The sequence below is a fragment of the Poecilia latipinna genome, unplaced genomic scaffold, assembly GCF_001443285.1.
Source record: "Poecilia latipinna isolate Pla-1442-1.1 unplaced genomic scaffold, P_latipinna-1.0 Scaffold718, whole genome shotgun sequence".
Lineage (NCBI taxonomy): Eukaryota > Metazoa > Chordata > Actinopteri > Cyprinodontiformes > Poeciliidae > Poecilia > Poecilia latipinna.
The window spans coordinates 218,910-245,022 of record NW_015113334.1 but is presented as its reverse complement, the minus strand read 5'-3'; the positions used below and the strand labels follow the sequence as shown (position 1 = coordinate 245,022).

General features: G+C 39.5%; 3 protein-coding genes across 4 annotated transcripts in view; 1 reads left to right on the top strand and 2 right to left on the bottom strand.

Annotated features, from left to right (window-relative positions):
* The window catches only part of fcsk (fucose kinase), a 22,223-nt gene extending 17,614 nt beyond the window's left edge, over positions 1–4,609 (top strand). The window contains exons 17-22 of the mRNA XM_015045291.1: positions 308–451; positions 1,380–1,499; positions 1,575–1,762; positions 2,291–2,390; positions 3,246–3,469; positions 4,383–4,609. Coding sequence (XP_014900777.1) covers positions 308–451; positions 1,380–1,499; positions 1,575–1,762; positions 2,291–2,390; positions 3,246–3,469; positions 4,383–4,475 — 869 coding nt within the window. The 3' untranslated portion in view covers positions 4,476–4,609. The remainder of the gene's footprint in view (positions 1–307; positions 452–1,379; positions 1,500–1,574; positions 1,763–2,290; positions 2,391–3,245; positions 3,470–4,382) is intronic.
* A 304-nt stretch (positions 4,610–4,913) lies between these two features.
* actr6 (actin related protein 6) lies at positions 4,914–11,757 on the bottom strand. The gene is made up of 11 exons (XM_015045293.1): positions 11,568–11,757; positions 10,742–10,859; positions 10,589–10,657; positions 10,370–10,493; positions 9,895–10,030; positions 9,748–9,804; positions 8,477–8,575; positions 8,312–8,390; positions 7,280–7,451; positions 5,863–6,001; positions 4,914–5,534 (listed from the first exon to the last, which is right to left on the bottom strand). Exons 1-11 carry the CDS (start codon positions 11,633–11,635, stop codon positions 5,405–5,407), a joined length of 1,191 nt encoding a protein of 396 aa, XP_014900779.1. The 5' UTR covers positions 11,636–11,757; the 3' UTR covers positions 4,914–5,404.
* Positions 11,758–12,543: 786 nt separating this feature from the next.
* The window catches only part of rbl2 (retinoblastoma-like 2 (p130)), a 20,315-nt gene continuing 6,745 nt past the window's right edge, over positions 12,544–26,113 (bottom strand). The window contains exons 6-22 of one of the 2 annotated variants that reach the window (XM_015045289.1): positions 23,974–24,134; positions 23,527–23,591; positions 22,489–22,660; positions 22,254–22,417; positions 20,966–21,078; positions 20,783–20,886; positions 20,039–20,176; positions 19,514–19,672; positions 19,325–19,433; positions 17,968–18,225; positions 17,174–17,358; positions 16,308–16,484; positions 15,663–15,734; positions 15,478–15,577; positions 14,625–14,848; positions 14,179–14,349; positions 12,544–13,494 (exon numbers count right to left, since the gene is read on the bottom strand). In XM_015045289.1, the coding sequence (XP_014900775.1) occupies positions 13,327–13,494; positions 14,179–14,349; positions 14,625–14,848; positions 15,478–15,577; positions 15,663–15,734; positions 16,308–16,484; positions 17,174–17,358; positions 17,968–18,225; positions 19,325–19,433; positions 19,514–19,672; positions 20,039–20,176; positions 20,783–20,886; positions 20,966–21,078; positions 22,254–22,417; positions 22,489–22,660; positions 23,527–23,591; positions 23,974–24,134 (2,540 nt within the window). In that variant the 3' untranslated portion in view covers positions 12,544–13,326. The remainder of the gene's footprint in view (positions 13,495–14,178; positions 14,350–14,624; positions 14,849–15,477; positions 15,578–15,662; positions 15,735–16,307; positions 16,485–17,173; positions 17,359–17,967; positions 18,226–19,324; positions 19,434–19,513; positions 19,673–20,038; positions 20,177–20,782; positions 20,887–20,965; positions 21,079–22,253; positions 22,418–22,488; positions 22,661–23,526; positions 23,592–23,973; positions 24,135–26,113) is intronic. The other variant, XM_015045290.1, reaches the window with a different exon arrangement.

Below are 26,113 nucleotides of genomic sequence, written 5' to 3'. Positions count from 1 at the left end.
CTTTATTTATTGTTATTATTAAACTAAAATCTCCAGCATGGGGAAGTGGGATGAGCTCGACTTTTCTCGACACTAGTTATTACCCAACTCTGCTAGCAAGCAAGAATATGTTAGCAGCTAGTTAGCGGTAGCCTCAACTACCTGGAGTGCTAGTTAGCCTGACAGAAAAATCCCACGAGAAGAACAAACTACGGTACATAAAATATACGAGAGAAACTGGTGTTCTTAAAATTTAAGACCTTTGATTAACATATTTAAGACATCTTAATGCCACTGAATACTCACTGTTGGTGTGTTTGTGCTGCAGGAGCTCTGCTGAAGGCAGTCTGTGTGTGCAGTGGTCTGGTGTCTCTGTCCTCCCAGCATCCTCTGGGGCAGCAGCTGATGCAGAGCTGGGGTGGAGGGGTGGAGCTGCACAGCTGGTCGGAGCTGCCGACCGGATCCGGTCTGGGTGAGCAATGCTAAAACACGTCTGGCAGAGCAGCTGCCGCATAAAACCTGAGGTGACCAGTTATGCTTTCTTGGACAGGAAGGTCTGTGGTCTATAAGAAACATTTTCATTACGTTTTTTCACAAAGTCATTCTTTGTGACTAATGAGATTTTAGCTCTGCCTATTTTGAGCTCTTTTCAGAATGAGCCGTTTTAGGGCCTCTGTCACTTTAAATCCAAATAAGCTGCTGCTGGTCACACCCCTCGACTCAACATATACATTCGCAAAATGGCGGCAAACAGATGCGTAATTATACAACTGTACATCTTTGAAAAGCAGAAGTGGAGCCTAAAGTACAAACGACAAGAATGGAACAAGTGGTTTCTGGATCATAAGTCATCATCAAAACACTCGCCTTTTCCAGCAGCCATTGTAAAACCAGCTGACCAAATGTGCTGGAGTTCAGATTGGGTTGCTAGGTAACAACCCAGTGCCCCTCGAATGTGACTTAAGAGCAGGAGGTTTTTTTAATTCATGATCAATTCAAATTCAGAAATACTTTATTGATCCCAAAGAGAAATTAAATGTAGTTGTAATTCATATTAATTCAAAAGTTAGTTATTGTAGATAATGATGGCTGTGGGAAGGAAATATCTCCTGTAGCAGTCTGTATTACAGTGAATTAGAAGACGCCTCTGACTAAAACATTTCATGTTTTAGAAAAACATGAAATGAAACTGCTCATTGTTCAGACGCCAACAAACTTTAATTACCAAAAAATGGCTGTTCATTTAGTTATTTTTAGTTTTTAAGTGCTTGGTCTATTTTTAGCAGCAGTTGAGACCTGAATAGAAGCAAAAATATACCCAAAATGTGAATTTACCATAATAGGGCCCCTTTAATGCTTTGGTAAATCTGCAGGTGATGAAATGGTGTCAATTCTTGCAGGTACCAGCAGCATCCTGGCGGGGGCGCTGTTGGCAGCGGTCTACAGGTGTACAGGCCGAACGTATGACACCGACTCCCTGATCCATGCGGTCCTGTACCTGGAGCAGATTCTCACCACAGGTCCCCGTCTACCTCCGCTCTGATCTCCTTCCTCTTCCTCTGCATCTCCCTAATCACTTCCTGCTGCTCCACCAGGTGGCGGCTGGCAGGACCAGGTGGGCGGTCTGGTGGGCGGAGTCAAGGTGGGTCGTTCCAGAGCGTCTCTGCCCCTCCAGGTGGAGGTGGAGCGTCTGAGTCCTCCTCAGGAGTTCCTGGTGTCTCTGGAGCAGCACCTCCTGCTGGTTTACACCGGAAAGACGCGTCTGGCTCGAAACCTGCTGCAGGTCAGCTACTCCCCTCATAGATCCCACTATGAGAAGATGTTTCACTCCTCTCACTTTTAACTTTGAGAAAACAACATTAGCAACGTTTAAAGTCTGGGTGAGAGCTGCTGTGTGTGTTTGTTTCGTCTGGGAAAATGTTTAACTTCTCTTTAATAGTTTTGGGACTCAACTGAAAAATGTATTGAGTGAAAACTGCAAGATGTAACTTTTCTAATAAATGTGTTTTTTACGTATTTGTTAAAACTGTGACTGTCATTGCAGTGTAATATAAGATAAATAACTGAAAAGATTTATCTCTATATATCTCTGTATTTCCTATAAAATATACACACATGGCTTTAATGTGGCTTTAATGGCAGGGCCTGTAACTACTTAATAACTTTTTAATCATATAATGACAAAATAAGCAATATTTCAATTCAAAAGCTGGCACATAGCTGCATATAGCTGCAGCTTTACGGCAGACTGGACTGTTTGGGTCCAGTCTGCTTCAAAGTGCCGCTCGCTGTGTGTGTTTGTTTTGTACAGGATGTGGTCCGCAGCTGGTACAGCCGTCTTCCGGCGATGGTGGAGAACGCCCAGCAGCTGGTGTCCAACTCTGAGGAATGTGCTAAATCCTGTTCAGAAGGTGAATTTCAGGAAATATGTAGTCAAGTACACATTCATCTCGATCAGTCAGTCAATCAATCAAGTGTATTTGTATAAACTTGATTGGTTCTGAAGTAAATCATTACAAAGTGATTTACTTTATAAAAACCCAAACATACAAAGTCATAGAAGAAACCACGGTCAACAATTGAAGCATTACATTTTTTTGTTGCTAAATATCAGTTTATTGATTAATGTTTCATTGATTATGATTCAAAAGCTACTCTGAAGAGGCAGGTTTTTAGTCTAATTTAAAGGAACTCAGTGTTTCTGGAAGTTTGTTCCAGATTGTGGTGCATAGAAGCTGAATGCCGATTCTCCATGTTTGGTTCTGGTTCTGGATCCAGAGCAGACCAGAACCAGAACCAGAACCTGAGGGGTGTTGAAGGTTGCTATGACAACAGCAGATCGTGTTGTGGTGTTGATACGTTCAGTGATTTATAAACTAACAGTATTTTAAAGTCTTTTCTCTGAGCTGCAGGGAGCCAGTGGAAGGACTGTAGAACCGGGTGATGTGCTCCAACTTCCTGGTTTTAGTCAGAACTCCAGCAGCAGCTTCTGGATCTGATTGGTTTTTTTAGTCAGACCTGTGAAGACGCTGTTGCAGTAATCAGTGCGACTAAAGATAAACGCATGGATGAGTTTCTCTAGATCTCATTGGGACATAAGTCCTTTAATCCTGGAGATGTTCTCCAGGTGATAGAAGGCCGACTTCGTTATTGTCTTTATGTGGCTCTGAAGGTCCAGGCCAGATCGATTCTCTTTAGGTCCAAAGGCAATAAACTAAACCAAGCCATTAAATGACTCAGCCTTGTTGTAAATGCTTCCCTCCCAGGTTCTCTGTCCCGTTTGGGTCGGTGTTTGGACCGCTCCTGGCAGCAGAAGAAGCTGATGGCTCCAGGATGCGAGCCGGCCTCCGTCAGAACCATGATGGAGGCTCTGAGGCCTTTGGTTCTGGGTCAGAGCCTGGCAGGAGCCGGAGGCGGCGGCTTCCTGTACCTGCTGACCCGGGAGCCCCGACAGCAGGAGGCGGTTCTAAAGACCCTCAGGAACACGCCGGTGAGACGTCTGCAGATACACACAACAGTCTGAAAATAAAGGCCATACAACCAAAGGTCACACACTTTGGACCGCCTTTAGCTTTGATTGTTTCAACATGATTCTGCAATTTAACAAAAAATATCACCATCATCAAAACTTCAACATTGTATCAACCTCCATGAATGAAGGATGATGAAAATAAACCTTCAGTTTCAATGCTGGAGCTGAATGTACACACACACACACACACACTCACACATCCACACACACACACACACACACAAACGTTCATAACTTAAAAATAACATTTACAACCAAAAATATTTGGTAGTTTTTGCATACAATAAAACAAATGCACAATTTTTACTGCTCAATATTACAAAACTTGCAAAATAAACCTTGTGCCTCTATCAAGGGGTATGCTAAGATACATTTTAACTCTGTTACAACTTGAACTCCGTTTGATAACAAAGTGCAAGATGTCCTATCAAAATAAAAGTGTCAAACAAAAAAACCCGAAGTTAACCATACCAGTGAAACAAAGTAAAGGCAATAAGCGCTAAAAAGTGATGCAAATTAACTTAATCTGGAGTTATTAAATTTAAACTGTGTTGGTCAATGTTCCATTATGGTTCAAAAACAAGTGGGATTTTAGCCTTCATTTAAAGGAACTCTGTGTTTCGGTAGCTGTGCAGTTTTCTGGAAGTTTTTCCAGATTGGTGTTGCATAGAAGCTGAAGTATGATATTGTGGTACTAAGATAATAAATGACGATTTAGTTCTTTAGGCAACTGTAGGCTGCGATTGGCTCTCCTAAAAAACAAAATCCCTGTTTGTAATACACCTTAAACCTCTGAGATTTGTCTCTAAACTGCTTTTAATTCACTAATGCTCAGATGAAATGGGTCCATCCCCTCATTTCTGTGTTTCAGGGTTTGGGAGATTTCAGCGTTCACTCAGTGGAGCTGGACATGGAGGGAATCGCAGTCCGGCCGCCGGCCGTTACACAGCCGGCAGAAAAATGAAGATTTTTCACTCAATCTAGCGTCACTTAAAATAATGACTCTTATTTTTGATAGCATTTTATGATATAAATGACATTAATGGCATATTTTACAGGTGTGTTTGCTCCAAATGATTGAATAAATACCAATACCAGCCACAGTTTTCGCTTTTTATACATTTACTTTTGTACCTTTAAAAGGAATGCATAAAGTTTGGGTTGTTTTCTCATATTACTCTCTGTTTTCTCAGGATTTCTGCTCATAATAAAGGAAAATTAAACAATGTTTAATGTTGGTTTCATATTTGTAAGTTACACCAAATCCTAAACATAATTTTGCTGAAACGGAGCTTCAAACCATGACCAGACCTCCGTCATCGTCTTCTGAAAAGAAATTACAACGTCTTTGTCTTTAGTGAACAATTAAAAGATTCCCCAAAGGATAATTTAAATTCCAGGGTCAGGACTTTGCTTTTTTTCTTTATTATTCAGAGATGTCACTGTTTATTTTTCACATAAATCATAAAAAAGCAACCAAAGTTTAAAACAAGACTATCAGAGAAGACTCTGGATGACAGTAAGGAAAATGCAGGACAAGAAATACAAGGGAAATGTTTACCAAAAAAATACATAAAACAACAAAGAGGAAGATTTACTGAAGTCTATTAGGTGGAAAACACCCAAAAATCTGAATAAAACAAACTTCCTGTCGATTTGTGAAGCCACTTTGTAACCCAAATCGTTGGTTAATACACTCAGCAGATAGAGGTACAAAATGGATTGGAAAAGGAAAACGGGAGACATTTTGTATTTTTTAAGTAGTCCGTTAATAAAAAACGTTTTTGGGAATGTGTGCTTCCGCCCCTCTTCTGACGCAGTGAAATGAGTTTGGAGTCCATCTGAAGATGGTTTCCGTCGCTGATCAGAGACGATCTGAAAATCAGTTTTTACTCAAATATCGAACTTCTCCTCACAGACAATGTGTCCGTTCTCCTCGTAATCCTCCCGCATCACCACCATCTCGTCGTAGTCCGGACTGTGAGCAAGTAGCTTCCCTCCTTCCCAGGAATAACAGACGGGACTGGAGAACAGGAACACAGGCACAGACGTTGGATCAGAACCAAAGACGCTCAGCAGCTGGTTCCTCTGCTACACGACTCACACTCTTGAGTTCCTCCACTTTTTTCAATTCAACCCCACTTCAACCCCACTCCCACCCCAATTCAACCCCACTTCAACCCAAATCCAACCCCACTTCAACCCCACTTCAACCCCAAACCAACCCCAAACCAACCCTACTTTCTGTTTTGGCCTTTGCACCTGGACCTTATTTGTTAGTGTTTTAACGGCAGCTCAGCGTTATAAGCATCGTTCTGTTCGGACCTTCTGGAAAACTCTAAGGCTCTTACTTTTCAGGCAGGAACACGTTCACGGGTAGGTGGGCGGGGACCAGGGACCGAAGCTCCGCCTCCAAACGCTCTCTAAAACCAGGAAACAGCAAGTTTCCTCCGGTCAGGACGATGTTCTGGTAGAAGTGGGGGTGCATCTCTAACGAACAAAATCAATCAATCAATCAATCAATCAATCAAGTTTATCTGTACAGCACATTTCAGCAACACAGTAGTTCAAAATGCTTTCCGTCATGAACATCGTCTAGTCCAGCGTTTCCCAACCCTGGTCCTCAAGGCACACTGCCCTGCATGTTTTAGAAATTTCCCTGTTTAATGCACCTCATTCAGCTGATTGCAGTTCAGCAAACACCTCCTAACTGAAATCACCTGTGCTGGAGCAAGGAAACACCTAAAACATGCAGGGCAGTGAGCCTTGAGGACCAGGGTTGGGAAACACTGATCTAGTCAACATTTTTAAAATAATCAATAAAGATAACACATATTGGTCAGCGTTCCAGTGATTATGTTTCAAAATCAACTCTAACCAGGTGGGATTTAAATCTAGATTTAAAGGAACTCAGTGTTTCGGCTGTTTTTCAGTTTTCTGGAAGTTTGTATCAGATTTGTGGTGCATATAAGCTGAATGCTGCTTCTCTAGATCTGTGGTGTCCAAACGTTTTGTGAAATAGGTCAGAATCCCAAAGTGGAAAGTATTCAGTGGTCATCTTGTTTTTCCAACTTAAAACACGAAATAATGTTGTAGTGAATTTTGCTATATTTTTTAAATAAAATAAAGTGGGGTTGTTTTTGTTTGTTTTAATAAAAGGTGAAAAGTTTTCTAACTTGTTTTTATTTTTCACTTTTTTGGTCTAGAAAATCTTCTGGTCTATTTCCTCAACTACAAAAATGACAACTTCTTTAAAAAAGAAACTGCTACAAACCAGAGCTAATGATGGATGAAACTAAAATTAAAAGAAGAATACTTTCCACACTTTCCATTGAAGAAAGTATTTTACCTCAGTTTAGTTTTGTCTGCTCTCTAGGGATTTGTTTTGTTTGTGGGTTAAAATCTACTAAAATTCTATTGACATACTTTGTACCATATTTTTTAATATATTGCTAATAAACAATAAAAATACATTTGACATTTGAATTTGTCACTGAAATTCTAAAAAATAACAAAAGAAAGGACCAAATTTGTAAGATTCATGAACTGCAGTTGGGGGCCACATCAAATTGTTCCAAGGGCCACAAATGGCCCCCCCAGCCACACTTTGGACACCCCTGCTCTAGATCTCTAATCTTTTAAACCCGGAAATGTTCTTCAGATGATAAAAGGCTGACTTTGTAACTGTCTTTATGTGACTCAGAAGGTTCAGAGAAACGTTCATGTTAAAGTTTAACTGGATTTTAATTTACTTTTTGAACCACAAACCTTCTGGCAGTGACTGGACCGAGTCAGCGATGGCCTCCGGGATTCCCATCTCCTGGATGCCGATGTCCGACGGATGGAAGAGCATCTCCGGGACCGCGAACCGCTCATTGGCCAGCCGCAGCGTCTGCTCACCTGTCTTGTACTTTCCGCTAAAGACCATTTCCTCTCGCGGCTGCAGGGCAGAGAAAACGTGGAATCAGACCTGAACTGCTCTCACAGAAACATCAGAACTCCCCACAGAGCAAAAAGAACCAAAACCAACTAGTTTACAGGAAACTCAGGCCCAAACATTTTGTTTCTGCAATCACAATAAATTAGAAATGTAAATATTTTCCTACATTTTATGTCAGGAAGTAGAGGAATGCAATCCTAAATTTTTAGATCAGCTCAAAAAAGACAAAATTGTGGCAGTTTGTTGAATCTAGACAGAAAGGTATGGAGCTAAACTGGGGCCATAAAGTTTGCTTAATTTTTTTTCTTTAAACTGAAAAATAAGTTTGAAATTGAAAAAAAAGTTCAAAACTACTTTTCAGATACAAAGTTTTCTTCAGTTATATTTTTTCTGCTTTTTATGAGGACGGGGCTTCATGACAGAAAAATATTTCCAGCTGTTGCATTCAGGAGCCGTGGGAACTGAAAATGTCTTTAAAACATTATAGATATTCTGTTTATGTGATTGGTTTTGAAAATTTAATTTAATAAAAACTGAATCAAAATATATTTTAGAATCTTTTTTTTTCAATTTAAAATCTTATTTCTTTAGTTTTGACATTTGAAACTGAAATTTCAAATTTCATTAAATTTGAAAATTTCAGTATCAAATTTATTTAAGTCATTTTTTTGTTTCCAGTTTTTTGGCCCCTAGTTTTCTAAATTCAAATATGAAACCATTTGTCTGACAAATGAAGCTTGGTTACAACTGGTTCACCAACAAAGCAAATAATCTACAACAAATGACTACGAAAATAATAAATCAAGTGAAAAAGTGAATTCTTATAAAATACTTAGAATGTTTCTTGCGATCAGTCTCACCTTACAGAAACCTTTTTTGATGGCGCTGAAATCTGGAAGAACGTAATCCCTCATTACAGTGTTTTCTTCCCCTTTCATCCTGAAAAACACAACAGAAAGTGAGATGGATCGAAACATTACAGGTTTGGTTCCAGTAAAATATGGAGCAACATCGCTGTGCCTCACTGTGCAATCTCCATGTCCTTGTAGAACTGCTGAGAGACGTAGCAAACATCTTCCTTCACCTGGTTGATCACATACGTTTCATCCATCACGTGTAACTGACTGCAAAATTAAGAGAACACACATGACTATGGAGCTAACTGGGGCTGAAAAGTTAATTCATGGCCCAAATTTAGCTCCATACTATTGAGCTAACTTTAGCTCAATAGTATGGAGATCAATTTGAGTAATAAAGTTTGTTCAAAAAATGTTTCTTTTTTTAAACTGGAACAAAAATGATGTGAAACTGAAAAAATAGTTTGGAACTTAAAAAAAATTGACACTAAAAAAAAAATCCAAACATTTTTTTCCCCCTTTTTTATTATTCATTTTGACTGATCACATAAATGTAGAATGCTGATTATATTTTAAAGACATTTCCAGTTCCTATGGTTCCTGAATGCAACATCTGGGAATATTTTGTTGTTATGATTCCACACTAATTTTATCACCCCACACCAAAACACAGCCATAAGTTTGAAACTGAAAACTCTTGAATCTGAAAAGTAGTTTTGAAACTTTGTGGCACCAATTTGACTCCATACATTTTTCAAATAGAATTAATTTTTCAAAACCAATTCTATTGTTCCACCCACTCCATCTCATCTGATGTCCCTCCTGCATTACAAATATGGTCAGATATTTGTAAATTAAGAACAAAATATTGAATCTGAAAAGTACTTTTGAAAATGTTTATGTTTCCAAATTTTTCAGTTTCATATATTTGGCACCAATTTAGTGCCATTCTTTTTCCATTCTGTTATTTTTCAGAACCAGTTCCACAGTAGTTTTGAACCTTTTTCAGGCTTTATAGTTTAAAAATATTTTTTCCAATTTCAAATCTTTTTTTTACAGTTTAACTTTTGTCAGTTTCAAATATTTCTTTTCGATTTCATATCTTTTTATTTTAACCAACTTTATGGTGCCAATTTCGCTCCATACTTTGTTATTGCGTGTTGTCATTTTTGAAAACTAATTCCACGGTAGTTTTGAACTTTTTTTTTCAGTGTTTGTACGTAAAAATAACTTTTCAGTTTCAAATCCTTTATTAACGGTTTAGATTTTTTTTTCTCAATTTCAAATATATATATATATTTTTCAACTTTATACAGTATCTTTTGTTTTCCAGCTTCAAAAGTTTTCTTTTTTTAACAAATTTTTGAAGCCAATACATAACACTCCATACATAACACTTAAACAACACAAGTTGCTGCTGTAAGAATCACTCTCCGTACCGATATGAGATTATCTCCTTCAGGTGATTTGTGAGCAGTTTCCCTCCCACATTGATCCTGAAAGGTGAAACAAAGAAACTAGCTCCTGTTAGCGCCCCCTGGTGCTGCTCTCCGTGTCATTTCCTCTAAAGGTTGCTGCTCTCTGACCTGCGGATGCCCTCCTTCAGCTTCTTACTGCGACAGTAGGGGACGATGTGGGTGAAGGAGAATCCTGAGTCGACCACCAGGCAGCAGAGCTCCGACGGCTTCGAGGTGAAGTAGTGATGAGCGCCGAGCGACCCGGCTGGAGGACAGCAAGGAGATTATAGCCAAATGTTACAGGTACAAACCATAAAACAACTAAATTAGAAAGAATATGTAATTTTGATCACAATCGTCCATCAGTTTTCTATTGCTTCTGTTTGCAAACAGAATAACAAGCTGATAGGCTTTTTAACAAATACTTTTTCACTCTTTCTTTTTACTTTTACTTGAGTAAAAATACATTAAAGTAGTTCTACTCCTACTTGAATGCAATTCTAGGGTACTCTACCCTCCACTGTCAATGACTAATCAATTATTAAATTAGTTGACGATCGTTTCAATAATCGATTAAAGCACCCGGTCTCCAGCTGAGACTCACCGTTGATCCGCAGAGCCGACTGGAACTGGTACTCCTCAAACAGGATCTCGTTCATGGACTCCTGGATGGAGGAGAAGTTGAAGTACGGCTCTGTGATGATGATGCTCGTGTCTGGAAACTCCACCTGCTCAGAGAGAAAACACCCTTAGCTACAGCTTCTAAAAAACAGAAATCAGAGGTTTTCTCTTCGTGGGTAAAAACAAAGCAGCATAAGCGCACCTTAAACATCTCCTTCCCAAACAGATGATCCCACACTTTCCTCTGGACATCCCAGTTAACCAAGTAACCCTGCAGACCCAGAGAACATATTACCTTCATTTTGTTAGTTATTTTCTTATCAGTAGCACCAGATATTTTCAGATTTATGCTCACCTTCTGAAAGGGCAGGATGTAAAAGAGACCTGAAGGATCTTTGATCTCATCCAGCTGGTTGGCTGTGAAAGTTTTTAATCTGGACGTCTTCGAGCGAAACTGACAGTTTGGGATTACGCTGAGAGGAAAGGAAAGAAGTCAGGATTATAACTGCTACATAAAACAAACCTCCTTTTTATTACTTAGAAATCTGATGATCATATGCGGGGTTCCTCAGGGCTCCATTCTCGAGTTACTTTTATTCAATATGTAAAGTTCAGGTTATGAAGTAGAATGTCATCTCTCACCATACCCATGTTGATGACTGACATCTTTTTAGATCTGGGTCACCACATGACCACAGATATTCACAGTTTTAATTCAATTCCACAATTTCATGGCACCAATTGACAACAATTGTCATACTTTACAGAAAAGTAATTTCTATTTAATTTATCCAAACTAACAAATAGTACAGTATGCTCTTCTTAGTTGAGTTTAGGTCTGGGCTTTGACTAGGCCCTTCTAACGCATGAACTGTTCCATTGCAGCTCTGAAAGGATGTTCAAGGCTGTTCGCTAAATAACTGAATCAAACTGACTTTAATTTGTTTCCATTTTCATTCATTAACCCAAGGGTAAAATTACGATTCGGACATTCCCAGAAGTAATTGAACTTAACATTTCAACTACTTAACATTTGATTAATGATTATTGTACATAAAAATGAACATCGATCAGTTTAAAAACATCATAAAGCGCTGGGCACACACGTTTGTTCAATAACTGGCTGTAATAATAATTTCCTGCCCCATATTGAATGTTTTTGTTTGTAGCCGTGTGCTCACCTGACTTTGTCCTGACTGTAACCGATCTTCGCCCAGTAAGCTCCGTTATCCAGAACCAGCGTAGCCATCCCGGAGCCTCTGATTCAATAAATCATAACTTTATTTTTATTTATCCCCTAATTTACTAACCGCGACACATTTTGGGATTTCCGCTAAAAAACATGTCCGGATGGAAACATGACTCTCCGTTGGTTCCGCTTCTCTATTTTTCTGCAGCATGATCGGTTTTTTTTTCACCGGAGGCGAATATGGTTGAGGCACTCTATTCATTGCCTAAGTTACATTAATAAATGTTGCTTTGGCTTTATTTGTTTATTTTTTAACTTGCTTGAATATGACTGACCCGGGACAGGTGGTTCTTTGTTGCCCCGAAATTCCATCTCGGGGCAACACAGAACCATGAGCGCACCTAACGGTCTAAACCTGTTTATATCATCTATATTAAGAGTGATTGCAGCAGCGAGGACCATGAAATGCTATCTACATGCTAACTTTTGGGAGGCATGGCAGAACCCCCTCCGCCCCCCCAAAAGGTTTTATCCTACAGTCACAAGCTTAAACATGTGACGTTTGCTCAACTCTGCTGGTACTTTAACTAGAAATGTGCTTTAATTGGGAAAGACTCACGCCTTCCTCAGACCTGGTATTAACTTGCATCCTGACTGATCTAATAAGAAAATCACCATAACAACAATTAAATTCCCCAGGTCTGTTGATGTTTCTGTAACACTGCAGAAACTTTAAACCAATAATAATTATTACTGGAACATCAGCTTGGCCAATAGTAATCAGAGTTGGATTTTTATGCTGTTAGCTTAATTGTTTGAACAAAAAACGGATATGTCAAAAAAAATATATAATGGCTGCTGTTAAATACAGTAGAGGATCTGTGATGCTGTGGGCCTACATCATATCATGAAATCTTTGATATATCAGGACATGTTAAACAGTTAAATAGAAATCTGGTGGAGCCAGGTGGGTTGGAACTTTTTATTAAACTATTGTTTTGTTTGTTGAACACTTCAAAAAAACTTGCAGGATGTAAAAAAAGTACTTAATTTACATCACCTCGTTTAAATAGCTTTTCTCCTCTTATGTACACAATATTTACATAATCTTTCTCACACTTAGCAGAGGAGATGGTAAGCTAGTTACACAGACAAAAAGATGTAAGCAGAAACTAAATCTCAAGTTATACTTAATGTAGAAAATTGTTTGTTCTACCTGTAAGCTTTAAGTTACATAGAACAAAATGATATTATGTTATTGTAGATAATAATCTAGTAACAGATATCTGATAAAATTAAACGAGAAAGAAATGATGAAAAGGTAAATGGATGGAATATGGATATAAACTGGTGTTCTTCACTCAGACAAATTAATACATGTTCAAATGGTTTTATCACATAATTTAAAATAAAACAAACTAAAAAGAAAGATGTTTTTAAAAATATTACTTACAAAAAATCCAGACCAAAACAAATGAAGTAGCTCAGATGGACGAGGTTCATTAAGAAGTTTGCTTTTACAGAAAAACTCTAACTGTGGCAGTCAGTGATTATAATAATTAATAAAACCTTAAAAAAAAAAAAGACTTAAACTGCTGAGAATATTTTCTGGTCAGATCAGAAACTGGAACGTTCAGTTCAGTTTAGTTCAGAGAAAAAAAAAAGAAAGTGGTCAAATCTCTTCAAACTCCCACATTTAGCAGAACATCCGCTGTCGAACATCCCGTCTGCTCGTTGCCATGGTGACGCCGTCAGTGGGAGGAGCTGCGGTCGTTGGCGATGTCCTGCAGGCGGCGCAGCAGGGTGGTGTGGCTGTCGGGACAAACCCGTTTCGGGGACGCCTCCTCCTCTAGGGGGATGCTGCGCTTCCTGCTGGGAGTCTCTCCGGTCCGGATCATGCTGTTGATTTCATGGAGGCGCTGCGAAGAACGGACACAAATTAGACGGAGAAGGCGGAATATTTACTGTATTTAACCGGCTGCGCGGGACAATTTTTTAAATTTTTTGCCTTAATGCGACCTCTATCTGATATTTTTTATAACACAACACAGGTCGGATTTTTTTTAGATGCGACTCAGGCCACTTTGGATATGTGGTTCTAAATCCGACCTAAATCAGAAGAGCCAGGTCGCATTCAGCCAACCTGAACGTCATTGATACTCGACAAACGTCACTGTTCTGCGTCCCTTTACGAGCAAGTGGGAAGAAAAACAACAACCATGGCGGACGATAATGAGGATTAAGTTGTTAATGTGCTGGCTGCGGTCGAACAACAACTTCAAAATCATGAGATAAGCTCCGCCGTTAGCATCCATGTTTACTTCCTTCTTTTTTATGGCGGGGGCAAAACACTGATCACGTTGGCTGCGTGTGACGCTATTGCGCCCTCTACTGCGTATGCGGGACACTTTCAGGTCGTTTCACAGGAGGTCGCATACAAGTCGCTTGTAGCTGGAAGTATGGAAGCCCGTTCTTGCCACTCTGATAAAATAATTTTTTAATTAAACTATCTCAATGAGACCTGTTGTGCATCAGTTAAAATGACGGAAAATAAAAAAGTCTGGCGCGACCTCTGGACGGTGATGGCCTCTGCTGAGTCTTACGTTGGGGGGGCTGGTGCAGATGTAGTAGGAAATACGATCCCGGTGGGTCGGCGAGGGGGAGGAGCCTGTCCTGTGAGGCGAGATGTAAATGGAGTGTTTGCTGGACAGCAGCATCCGACGAGGGGAGCCCGTCCTCAGGGTGGGGTACGGACACAGAGGGGGGGTCTCCACCTGCAGACAAGATGAACAGAACAGCACAGGTAAGATACAAGGCAGGTGGCATCAAACGTTGACTTTTGACCTGTGCATTGAACTTTGTCAATAGCAGAGAAATGAGATAAAGTCTCTCTTTTCCTTCAAAAGAGCTGAAACTCACATTTAGGCACCAATTTTTCTTTTTTAACATTAAAACCTCAGCATCTTTCAAATAAAAGGTTCCGAAAACTGAAAATTTTAGCTAATTCTTCATGGGCTTACTACTGATAAACCAATGAGGAAACACATACCCCAGCAGACGGTGAGCTTGGTGAGTATCTCAGAGCAAAGCTTCTCATGTGTTTGATGTAGACATTGTTGTAGAAGAGGATAAGATCTCCTCGTTCGTCCTCTTCCATGGAGGAGGAGAAGTTTCTGTCGGAGGCGCTGGTCGGAGTGGAGGCAGCGCTGTCGGACTGCGGAGCCAACAAGGTGCTGCTGGAACGGATAGGAACTGGGCTGATGTCGCCACCTGCTGGCGGAACGTCAGAGGGACACTAAGTTAAGCGAAATTAAAATTTAAAAGGACAATTTTATAGCTGTTTTCCTCTCATGTTTCGGTTTAATTGGGGATCAAAGTTGCAACATTTGTTAGTTTTTCAGCTGTAACGGTTCTCTTTCACACTGCACTGTGTCAAACGATTCAAACCTTTTGAAAAACCTGTTCCCCTCCTCACCTGTGGTGGCGCTGCACCAAGAACCACTGAAGGAAATCACATGAAAACCTCTGAAGAAGACACTGAGCGCTACTTCCTTCATCATGAAGTGTAAACAATAATGGGGTAGCGTCAGATTTTAGGGATTGTTGGATTTCTCTTTTGTCTTTGATAAAAATAATTTCTCCTGATAGCGTTTTATTTACCCAGAATCCCCTGCGCTGTAGTGTACCTCCTGCTTTTGGAGCGGCCTTCGGTCCTCTTGGCGTTCACATATACATTCAAACTGCACCAGACTTCGCTTCAACCAAACCGAGACCGAGGATTTTAGGCGGACCAGAGTTCACTTTTTTAGTCCACATCGGATTTTGATTATGAGTTCAATTAAAGCGCACTGAACAGGGCTGGTGTGAATGCATCTTTAAAAACATGCTGGTCTGTTTCCCACCTGGATCCTGGCTGCAGTCAGCCGCTGCGCTCCGTTTGTTGGCATCACCGCTAACGGAGGCTTGCCTTTTCCTGCCTGAAATCAACACGCTCCTGTACACCTGGAAAATCACATAGAAGTCAGTCATTTGTTGTCCTCTGAGTCTGGATGTGAGCCGGATCCTGACTCAAAGCGTGGGATCTTACGTTGCTGCTGGCCTGAGGCTGAGTGCGGTAACACTTCATGATGTTCTGGAAGGACCGGTCTTCTTTGGTCACCTGATAGAAACAAATTGTTACTTCATGTTTGTCCACAAGATCACATGGTAACCACTAAGTGCTGGATTAAGACTTTTGTAAAGGACTTTTAGCTAAAAATCTCAAAATAGAAATAATATTAGATATTACAGTTTCCAAATGAGAAAACAGTCATTAACTCCTGGATCCTTGTTGCCAGGTATCTTCAGATATTTGCACTATTTCAAAAATACTTTGTCCCATTTTGAGTTTTTGCAGTGTGGGAAAGTGTTTTGTTGCCATTCAGAAACCACGTGCTACATTTTTGTTGGTTGTGCAGGAGGCTCTACTGCTGCTTTTCAGAGATGTTCAGTTGTATAATTGCTCATCTGTTAGCAACCATTTTCACGTGTGAGTGCAAACGTTGAGTTGGGAGGTGAGGCCAGCAAGTCGTCCTAAAGCAGCTCATTCTGCACTGACCAGACTGAAATTATCTCATTATCTAAGGATGATTTTGTGGAAAACATGTTTTGTGTAGCCTATGGATCTATCCTGACCTGTTCAAGGAACCACCTTTAAAACTTTCATTTGGGTGTGTGAGCTGTAATCGCACACCTTAGCCATGACGTAAACGGCACACATGAGCAGCTGGTCCATGTGACGGTCCTTCATCATGTCAGCGCAGTGAACCACAGAATATTCGAAACACGTCCAGATCCTCCTCCTCAGCTCCGATGAGATGTCCAGTTTGGCACAGAGGTCCCTGAGACGGACGCTGGCCATGTGATACACCTGAGAGAGGACAGGTCACTCAGTCAGCACTGCAAAAACACAAAGTCTTACCAAGGAGTCTTGGTTTTTATTGCAGATATTTTATTTCAGGGGTTCCTAAACTCTTCCATGCGATGGCCCCCCAAAGAGCATTAACCTCTGACCAGTGACCCCCTTTCATTATCCCCATAAAACGCTACAAAATATGAAACATCAACTTTTAGAATGTTTTTTCTTTCATTTAGCATAAATGTTGCCTCATACCTTCTGATTTTAGATGGTCATGAGTTCTCTTAATTTTATCTGGCAATACATTATGATGTTATTACCAGATAATACAATTTTTCAGCATAATTCCCTCTTTTGATTTATTTTTATTTCCCTCCAACTTTCTGAGTCCCCACAGCGCCACCTGGCGGCCCCCACGTCTTTATACACATTAAATAATAAAACCAACTTACAAGTAACTTTTCTAAAAGATATATGAGTTTGTTTTAAGTCAATCATTTCTTAATATTGATGAAAAAGGATTAGTTCCACTGGCAGAATATTTCATTTATAACATAGGAAAAATGTCTTGATTTAAAAAAACTCCTATAGTTAGCTGAAAAGTTACTTATGCTAGTTCTGTCTTATTTGAAGTGTACTAAGACATTTGCAGTAGAAACCAGAGAGTCATCAGTGAGCGTGTGCAGAAAGAAGAGCGCTACCTTCCTGAAGAACAGAGACAGAGAGCCTTTCCTCAGCGAGCTGCTAGCTGCTTTAGCGGCCGGTTTGGTGACGGGTGACTGAATGGTGAGGGTGCCGGTCAGAGTCTGAGCTGAGAGTGGCTGCAGCGTGGCTCCACCCATCTGCACAGGGATCAAAGTGATGCTCCCGCTCTCATTGGCTATACCTGCAAAGAGTTCAAAGGTCAATCAATCAAGCAAGTTTATTTTGTATAACACATTTCAGCAGTTCAAAGTGCTTTACATCATAAAAACACAAAATTACAAAGTCACAGAACACTGTCAGTAATTTAAACATTGTATTTAGTCAAGTGCCGTCGCTAAATTTTTCAGAAGACCTGAGGGGTCTGGAAGGTTGCTATGACAACAGCAGATCTTTAATGTGTTGTGGTGCTGATACGTTCAGTGATTTATAAACTAACAACAGTATTTTAAAGTCTATTCTCTGAGCTACAGGGAGCCAGTGGCAGGACTGTAGAACCGGGTGATGTGCTCAAACTTCCTGGTTTTAGTAAGAACTCCAGCAGCAGCATCTGCATCTGACTAATGTTTTAGTCAGACCTGTGAAGACGCTGTTGCAGTAATCAATGCGACTAAAGATAAACACATGGATGAGTTTCTCTAGATCTTGCTGAGACATTAATCCTTTAATCTGAGAACTGCTCTTCAGGTGATAGAAGGCCGACTTTGTAACCATCTTTATGTGGCTCTGAAGGTTCAGGCCAGAGTCCAGATCCCCCCCTGTCTTGGGTAAAATCCCGCTCCGAGTCTCTCACCCTGTAAAGGAATGGTCATGGTCTGGCCGTTGTTGGTGGTGACGGTGAACACAGTCTGTCCAGCTGGGATGGCGGTGACGATGCTGGACGGACCCGTCTTTGGGATGGGGGTCTGCGGCGGGCTGGTCAGAGCGCTGGAGCCGGTGGAGGTGGCGCTGGGCTCGCCTTCCACCGGCTCAACAAACAGACGCCGACGAAACCCACCAGTGGGGGGGGAGTTGTACCTGTCCTGCAGGCTGGTGGGGGACGGAGACACACCTGTAGCAGAGATGAGTAGTAACTAGTTACATTTACTCAATTACATTTACATGAGTAACTTTTTTTTTTAAACATTTACTTTTAGGAGTATTTTTACTGCGCTGTACTTTTTACTTTTACTGCAATAATTTTATTATGAAGTATCTCTATTCTTATTTGAGTAAAATTTCTGAATTCTCTACAAACTGAATGAAGAACAAATAAATTCAGACACTTACCTGCAGTTTTGTTAGTTTGATACATTTTATACTGAAAGAAACTGATTTAGAAATTTTCTCTTTCACCTGTTTTTATTTTTTGTTACTTATTGTCACAATAACAAATTTTTCTGGATAATAAATTGTCCCAGAAATTATTGCGATAAACAATGATATTATAGTTTTGAGACAATTTTTAAGTAATATAACAGTAATGGCAAAATAATAATGCAAGCGCACATTCTCAAAGATCAGTAAACTTTAAATTTTTATTAACATTTAAGACTGGAAATGGAAGACATTTTAAATATCCAAAATAATTAAACAAAACAACAAAAACCACAAATACAATGAATTTTGAAAAATCTGTAAACAAAATTGTTGTTAAAAAAAAGGGCTAGTTGAGACCAAAGACTTTTGTCATCCAGTTTTTGGTAGAAAAAAATGATAAATAAATGGATATTATTGTTTGTTTTAATTTATCATGCAGTTAATTGATTTATTGATTATTGTGACAAACCAAATAAATATAAATACCAAAATGTCCACTTGCCTTTATATTTTGGTCCGTCTGATAATGTAATTCTTAAATATTAAATGATTGATAATTTGATCAGTTACTCAGNACTTAAATAGACTTTNTACCNAATATTTTGCTCGGACGCAGCTGGACTTTCAACATGGCGATGACACCGACCTGTGCTGAAAGCTGCAGGATGTGCCTTTTTATAAAGGATGTTTTTCACATTTGGCTCTTACATGGATGGATACTTTTTGCCTTTACTTGAGTAGTACTGCTAAATTCTGCCCATATTAGTTAGTTCTTTATTATTTTTTGCCAAAGGTATTAAGTGGAGGGTCCAATGAGCCTCAGTTTTCAGAACCCTGAGTAAAAGTGTCACCTTTGACGATGCTGTTGGTTCTAAGATCAGGTCCAGACTTGACGGGTGTGAGGGGAATGCTCCCGCTGTTGGCTTCCTCGCTTTGCTCCAGATACTGAGGAGGCATCACCTGAAATATTAATTAATGGTTAATTTGGAAGAATTGTGTCTGTGTGGTTTTTATACGTTTCTGTTCTGCTGCCTACTGACCTCCTGACACGAAGGCACTTTGGCTGAACGGAGGCTCTGCCACAGCGGGGAGTCGCTGGTCCAAGCCAGACTCTCCAAAACCTGCTCTTCCACCTGGTTCAGGTGCTTCACCACCTCCCGAAACAGACCCTGCTCTGAGCGCACCAGCACCTCAATCACCTGCACATGCACACAGATAGGTTTAATTAGAGAAATGTAAGTATTATATTTATAGCTGCACTTGAGCATGTTGGTTTGTTTTTGATTAAGCTTAACCAAACTCATAACTCAGCTCCTTTTTAGTAGGTTGAAAAAACAAGTTCAGGTTTATCTAAGTTATATTAATATAAGCTACAGTCAGATTTTAGCCAGATTCAGATAATTGGTATGTTATTTTTAAATGAGCTAGGTTTAGCATCGGTTACCTTATATAACATAATCTAAATCTAACAATCTTATTATGCTCATATTGCTAAACTATTAGTTTTTAGCATTTGTCCGAACTTTTTTAACCAGTTGTTCTTCATCTGTTTTACACGTTGGTACCTTGTAGAAATGATAAGCAGGGAGCTGGAAGATGTTGATCACGTTGGGGAAATCTCCTGGAGGCCTGTAGGAGAAAGTGACGATCTCCAGGCAGCAGGCCAGCAGAGAGCGGTGGAAGATGTCCTGCTCCAGAATACACTGCAACACACAAAATACAGGCAGTTAACTCCAGTCATTAAGGCTGTTTCCTCTTAAAACTGGAATTAAACAAGAAGAAACAACTGAATATTCATAATTTATTTACGTCTGGCTTCCAATGATCAGATGCAACTACATGGAAAATGAGGGGTAAAATAAATGTCCAGAAAACCCTAAAAATCAATAGGAAAGTCTGTGAAAGTTGATCAGGGGTTGATCAAGAAATCGGCACAATACTAATTAAGTTTATTCACCTGTCATTTTACTATCCAGTTAAAATAAGCCCTGGTCAGGTTTCAAGGTTCTTTGCATGGTTACATAGGAGTTAGCATCACTTAAACCCATAAGTTTGACCACTTTTGCTGAAAATGTGCAATAAAACTGGCACGAAAAAGTGCAGTAATTTGTTACTTTTGGGTGCATTTCTCCAAACACAAAATTGTGAAAAACTAGGAGGACGAACTGATGTAATTTGGCAGTATGCAGATAAAAACTGCTTTGATTTAATTCATAAAACAATATGTAAGCAGACATGTTATCTTAAAGGATCTATTAATGCATTTCTCTGGATTCTTGGAGCAACGATCCGGTTGGCGCTGCACTCACAGACAGGTCAGCGTCTCCCAGGATCATCTTCTCTCGCTCTATGATGGACTCCAGGATCCTGTAGTAGAGCGCCTCCGCCAGGTGGAAGTACTTCACTGCCAACTCTGTCAGGAGAAACTTTATTAACACAAACAGGCAGAACGAGTGAGCGAGGCGTTGACTGGTGAGGAACCATGTTTCCACCTTTCTCCATCACTTTGGTTTCAGCGCCGCTGTCTTCATAATGCTGAGAGTAAACGCCAAACATCTCCTTCAGGCGCTGGCTGATGACATCACTGGGGTCTCTGGCGCAGCCTCTGGGGGTCAAAGTGCACAGGGTGAAAAACATCGAGATTCAAACCTTTGACAGTATCAGGGTCGGGCTAAGATTTTTGTTTTTTAAACTCTGAACATAAAGTTATAATATTATCAGAATAATACCGCAAAGAAAGTAATAAAATTATGAGAAAATTTTTGGTTTTATTTAGATAAAAGCTTTGATAGAGTTTTTAAGATCTGATGCAACCAGCTGGGTTTAAACAGGTTGTTTAAACAATCGTTTCAAAGTCCTGCTACTGGTAATAAAGCTAATTTGATGCTGACGGGTTAATGATAAAATATTTTCTTATTTGTCAAACCAACAACAAAGTATAACTTCCTCATTTTAATTTTTGTTTTATCTTTTTTATATAGGAGGTCTCATGAAATTATCACTTAATTCTCCTAACATTACAACTTTATTATGGTGATATTATTACTTTATTCTATTTATTATAGTGACTAATTTCCCTTGTTATTACGACTTATTCTGGTATTATTATGACGTCTCGTATCATTATTTTATTGTCGTATTATCAGAACTTTGTGGTACGAGTCTTTTATAGTATTATTACAACTTTATTCTCCTAATATTATGACTATTCACTTATTATAATTCTTATGTAGTTACTACTTTTTCTCATCTTACTACAACTTTACAGTCGTACACATTTTCTCACATCTTTATTCTTGTTTTATTACAACTTTTTTATCTTATTACTATGACTTTATTATCTTAATATTGACTATTCTCATATTATTACAACTTTATTATGTTATGAAGATTTTCTCGTATATTACTTTTTTCTCGTACTTTTACAACTTTATTCTCATTATCACTTTATTGTGGTACAATTTTACGATTATTCTCGATTAATCTCTTACGAACTTTTTCTCATATTATTACTACTTTATTCTCGTATTTTATGACTTTATTCTAGGATAATCTCAAATTTATTCTTGTAAATTTATGACTTTATTCCTGTCATTTAAAATGTTTTCTTCTTAGCCAGTGGGATCCACAGAAAGCTGAACATCAACAAACCTCAATAAGTTGAAGCTGAAAACAACATCGAGTTAAAATTCTCCCTGCTAAGGTTTGATTTACTAAAAGCGGTTAGCAGCCTTGCAGCGACTCCTGCTGTCGCTACACAGGAAGCGTTGGGTGCGTTACCTCAGAGTCTCGGTCAGCTTGGCGCTCGGCCCGTGTTTGGTCCCTGACAGCAGCGTGTGAAGACGGCCCACGCTCTTCATGGCGTACGACAGTGGAGACGACAGTCGGACCTCCTGGACGTACTTCCTCCCCGTCAGCGGAGTGGAGACCTTCAGAGCCGAGGCCTGGAGCGAGCGGAGACGTTCAATTACAAGAGAGGAGCGGAGGAGACAGGATGGGCAGGAGGGAGTCTTACAGTCAGGTTAGTGCTCAGCCTGTAGGTGGCGCTGTCCTGGCTCTCCATCCCGTCACAGAGGCAAGGCCCGGGCGTCCCGATGTTCTCATTCGCCCCCTCTCCAGTGAAGATCCTCTCATCCAGACTGCCGGTAGCCAGAACGTGTTCCTCATAGAGCCGGCTGAGCGACAGGCTGAGGAGGCAGCAGGAGGAACATTTTTATCTTCTATCATCTCCTTTTCGAACAAATTCTGTAAAATTTAGCGCTTTCAATGTTGACTTGTTAATATTACATAATGTAGATAAATTGACCGACATATTTTGACCTAAAATGTGGGGGGATTACCTGCAGCGGCGGGAGCAACAAAAGCTACAAAAGTTTAAACATTTTCAACTTTCCTGTGTTGCGTCGCGTGGGCACATCAACATGCTTTAGCTCAACATTTTACAGGCGGCGGCTCGGCTGGATGAGGACAAGCGACTGTCGCCTCAGTCAGATCCACAGGAAATGACTAGAGAGTTTCTAAACTAAAACAAAATTACTTCCTTTAAACCTTCCTGAATATAAAAACCTGGAAGACTGGGAATCTTCAGACATGTTTGGCTTTAGACAAAAAACATTTTTTTGAAAATTTTTCATATGGGCAGTTCCCCAGGGCGACATCAGAAGGGGGCGACGCACACATGAACAAAAAAAAATTTAATATTTTAACTGCCAGCTGTCCCTTGAATAACTTGGCTACTGTTTGTATACCAGTGTAGTGGAGTAAGGTTCAGTTAGTTACTGTTGGATACTGGGAGACTAGATTTCCTGCATTCTGCTGCAAAAAAAAAAAAGAAAAAAGAAATAATTGTTTCCATTTTAGTTGTTGCAGTGGAAGAAAAGGAGTGATTTATCTGATTACATTTTTAATCAGTTAACGGCACTGGAAAAAATTGCATGTCAACTGGCATGACTATTTGTCTTCTTGTGTTTTTTCAGTTTTTACTTTTTATTGTCTGTTTGAAATAAATAAAGCTATTTAGTGCGGACTGTGACTTCTGCATGAGGAAACTCACAGACTGTCTCCAAAGTTCATAGGATCCAGAAAACCAGTCAGACTGTCTTCCTTTCCTCTGAGAATCTGCAGAGAAAACGAAAAAAAACTGAGTTTCAGTCAGATAAAAACACAAGGAACAAGAAAATTTGGTCTGATTTAACTTCAGACAGTGAGAAAAACAACATACATCTCTGTCTTTTTATTATCTTTAAATATCTAGTTTCAACTGCAATTAACATTTCCAAATTTAGGCTTTTAATTAAACATTAGGTTGCACTTTAATACTTTATAAAAAACCAAGCACTTTTTCAAGGATTTCAAGCACCTGATTGATACAACATATGGATGTCAGTTTAGTTTTTTCCTTTCAGGACTTTTTTCATGCTCAGTGATTCCCAAACGAAGCTCACAGAGCAAACAAAGTCTCATTAAATCTTTCCACAGGTAAAGCAGAGCTGGGACCGACCCGCTTGTGGAAGAGCTTCCGGATGAACGGTTTCCAGAAATGCTCTTTGACTCCCTTGGCCTCCAGCACCAGGCCGTCGTGCAGCTCACACAGCTGCTGGATGAAACAGAACGGGCCTGCAGACGGCCTGTAGTCCTTGTTGCTGAAGTCTTCTGGGAGACCTGAAGGATGCAGGAGACACAGGCAGCTCAGAGGAGATCTAAACAACCAGAACACCACCACGTTTCAGACAGTTTCTGTTCTGAATGACCTGTTTGTTAGCCACCTACACTGTAAAAATACAAGTGTTTTAGGTCTAGTTCTAGTGCAAACATCTTATTACATTTCAAATAAGGCAAAACTAATTTAGAAGAAACTTTTCACCAAGATATGGGAGCTTGTTTAAGTCGATAATTACTTAATATTGATTAAAAAGTACCTGCTTTTAGACATGTTATAAATGAAATTCAATAGAGATTTGTTTTGTTTGATTTCATAAATGTGGGGTTTGGGCTGGTTGACCTCTGATGACCTCTGAAAGCTTTTTTATTAATAGCGACACAAAAAGTTTTGCTGCACAAATTTAGCACAAGTGCTAAATTTGGCATACATTTTTAAAAAATTAATTAATTCAAGTTTAAAGGTCAAAAGGTCACCCTGCACTCCCACCTTACCCAAATCAAACAAAGTTGGTGTCAAATGTTTGTGCCGCAACATTTTAAACATATTAATACAAATGTTTCCAGAGGTTATTAAAGGTCAACCAACCTCCAAACACATTTACCAAATTAAACAAAATCGGTATTAATCAACGATACTTCGTTTGTGCAGCAAAAATTTCCATTTGTGCTGCTTTTCTTTTTGAAGATATTACTGAAAATTAGTTTGTTTGATTTTGTAAATCTGGTGAAACTAGACTTAAAATTACTTGGTAAGATTTTGTGATTTTGCAGTGTAACTGAGCTCTTATTCATCCAGGAAGAAAATGCTCTAAAACCCAAGTGTTGGGTCGACAATTTGGGGTCACAAAGACGATATTTGCTCTAATTTCTTTAGTTGAATCTCAGAAAAATGTTAAAAATAACACAGTTTGATAGCTAAATAATAAAACGTTTTAAAATGTGTGTTTGGGATCATTCAACAACCCAAGGAAAACCGCAGCCCGTCGGTCAGTGTGTCAGACTGACTGACTTATTTATCTGTTTTTGATGCAGAGGGTGGAGCCGTTTCCACGCTTCGGTTCAGACACACAATAAACTCTGGGTTCAGAGACGGAGGGTCTACAGGAAACACAGGAGTCAACAGGAAGTGAGGGCAAAGCTGATAGACTCCGCTGCAGGATTTCCCCTGGAATCCTTTCACTTTTGATTTATTTAGGTGTTAAACTGAACCCGAGCCGATAAGCAGACTTCCTTCACCGAAACACAAGTTTAAGTTTATGAGCCGTTAAAGTCATATTTCACGACTCGGAGAGACAAACATTCAGAACTCTGAGACCAGAAATGGTTTTTTTAGTCTTAAAATGATGAATATTCAAATATTCACAGTAAAATGAATCAGCAAAATGTTTGGCGATACTTTCCAGATACATTTCACAGGAAAGGAGTCGATGGCTGCGTTTCCATTGACCTTATAAATGAGCAAACTGGAATTACAAAAATAAATTCACCTAATAAAAACACGCCAATTTTGAGAAAAAAGTTTTTTGATAAGTTTTTGCGCAATGATGAGGTGGTTTTTCAATCATGTTGAAATTATACTGATAAACACAAAATCTTATTTTTGATTATCCTGATTCTGATCCTGATTCTGATCCTGATTCTGATTTTGATCCTGATTCTGATTTTGATTCTGATCCTGATTCTGATTTTGATTCTGATCCTGATTCTGATTCTGATTTTGATCCTGATTCTGATTTTGATCCTGATTTTGATCCTGATCCTGACTCTTATCCTGATTTTGATTCTGATCCTGATTCTGATTTTGATCCTGATTCTGATCCTGATTCTGATTTTGATCCTGATTCTGATCCTGACTCTGATTTTGATCCTGATCCTGACTCTTATCCTGATTTTGATCCTGATTCTGATTTTGATCCTGATTCTGATTTTGATTCTGATCCTGATTCTGATTTTGATCCTGATTCTGATCCTGATTTTGA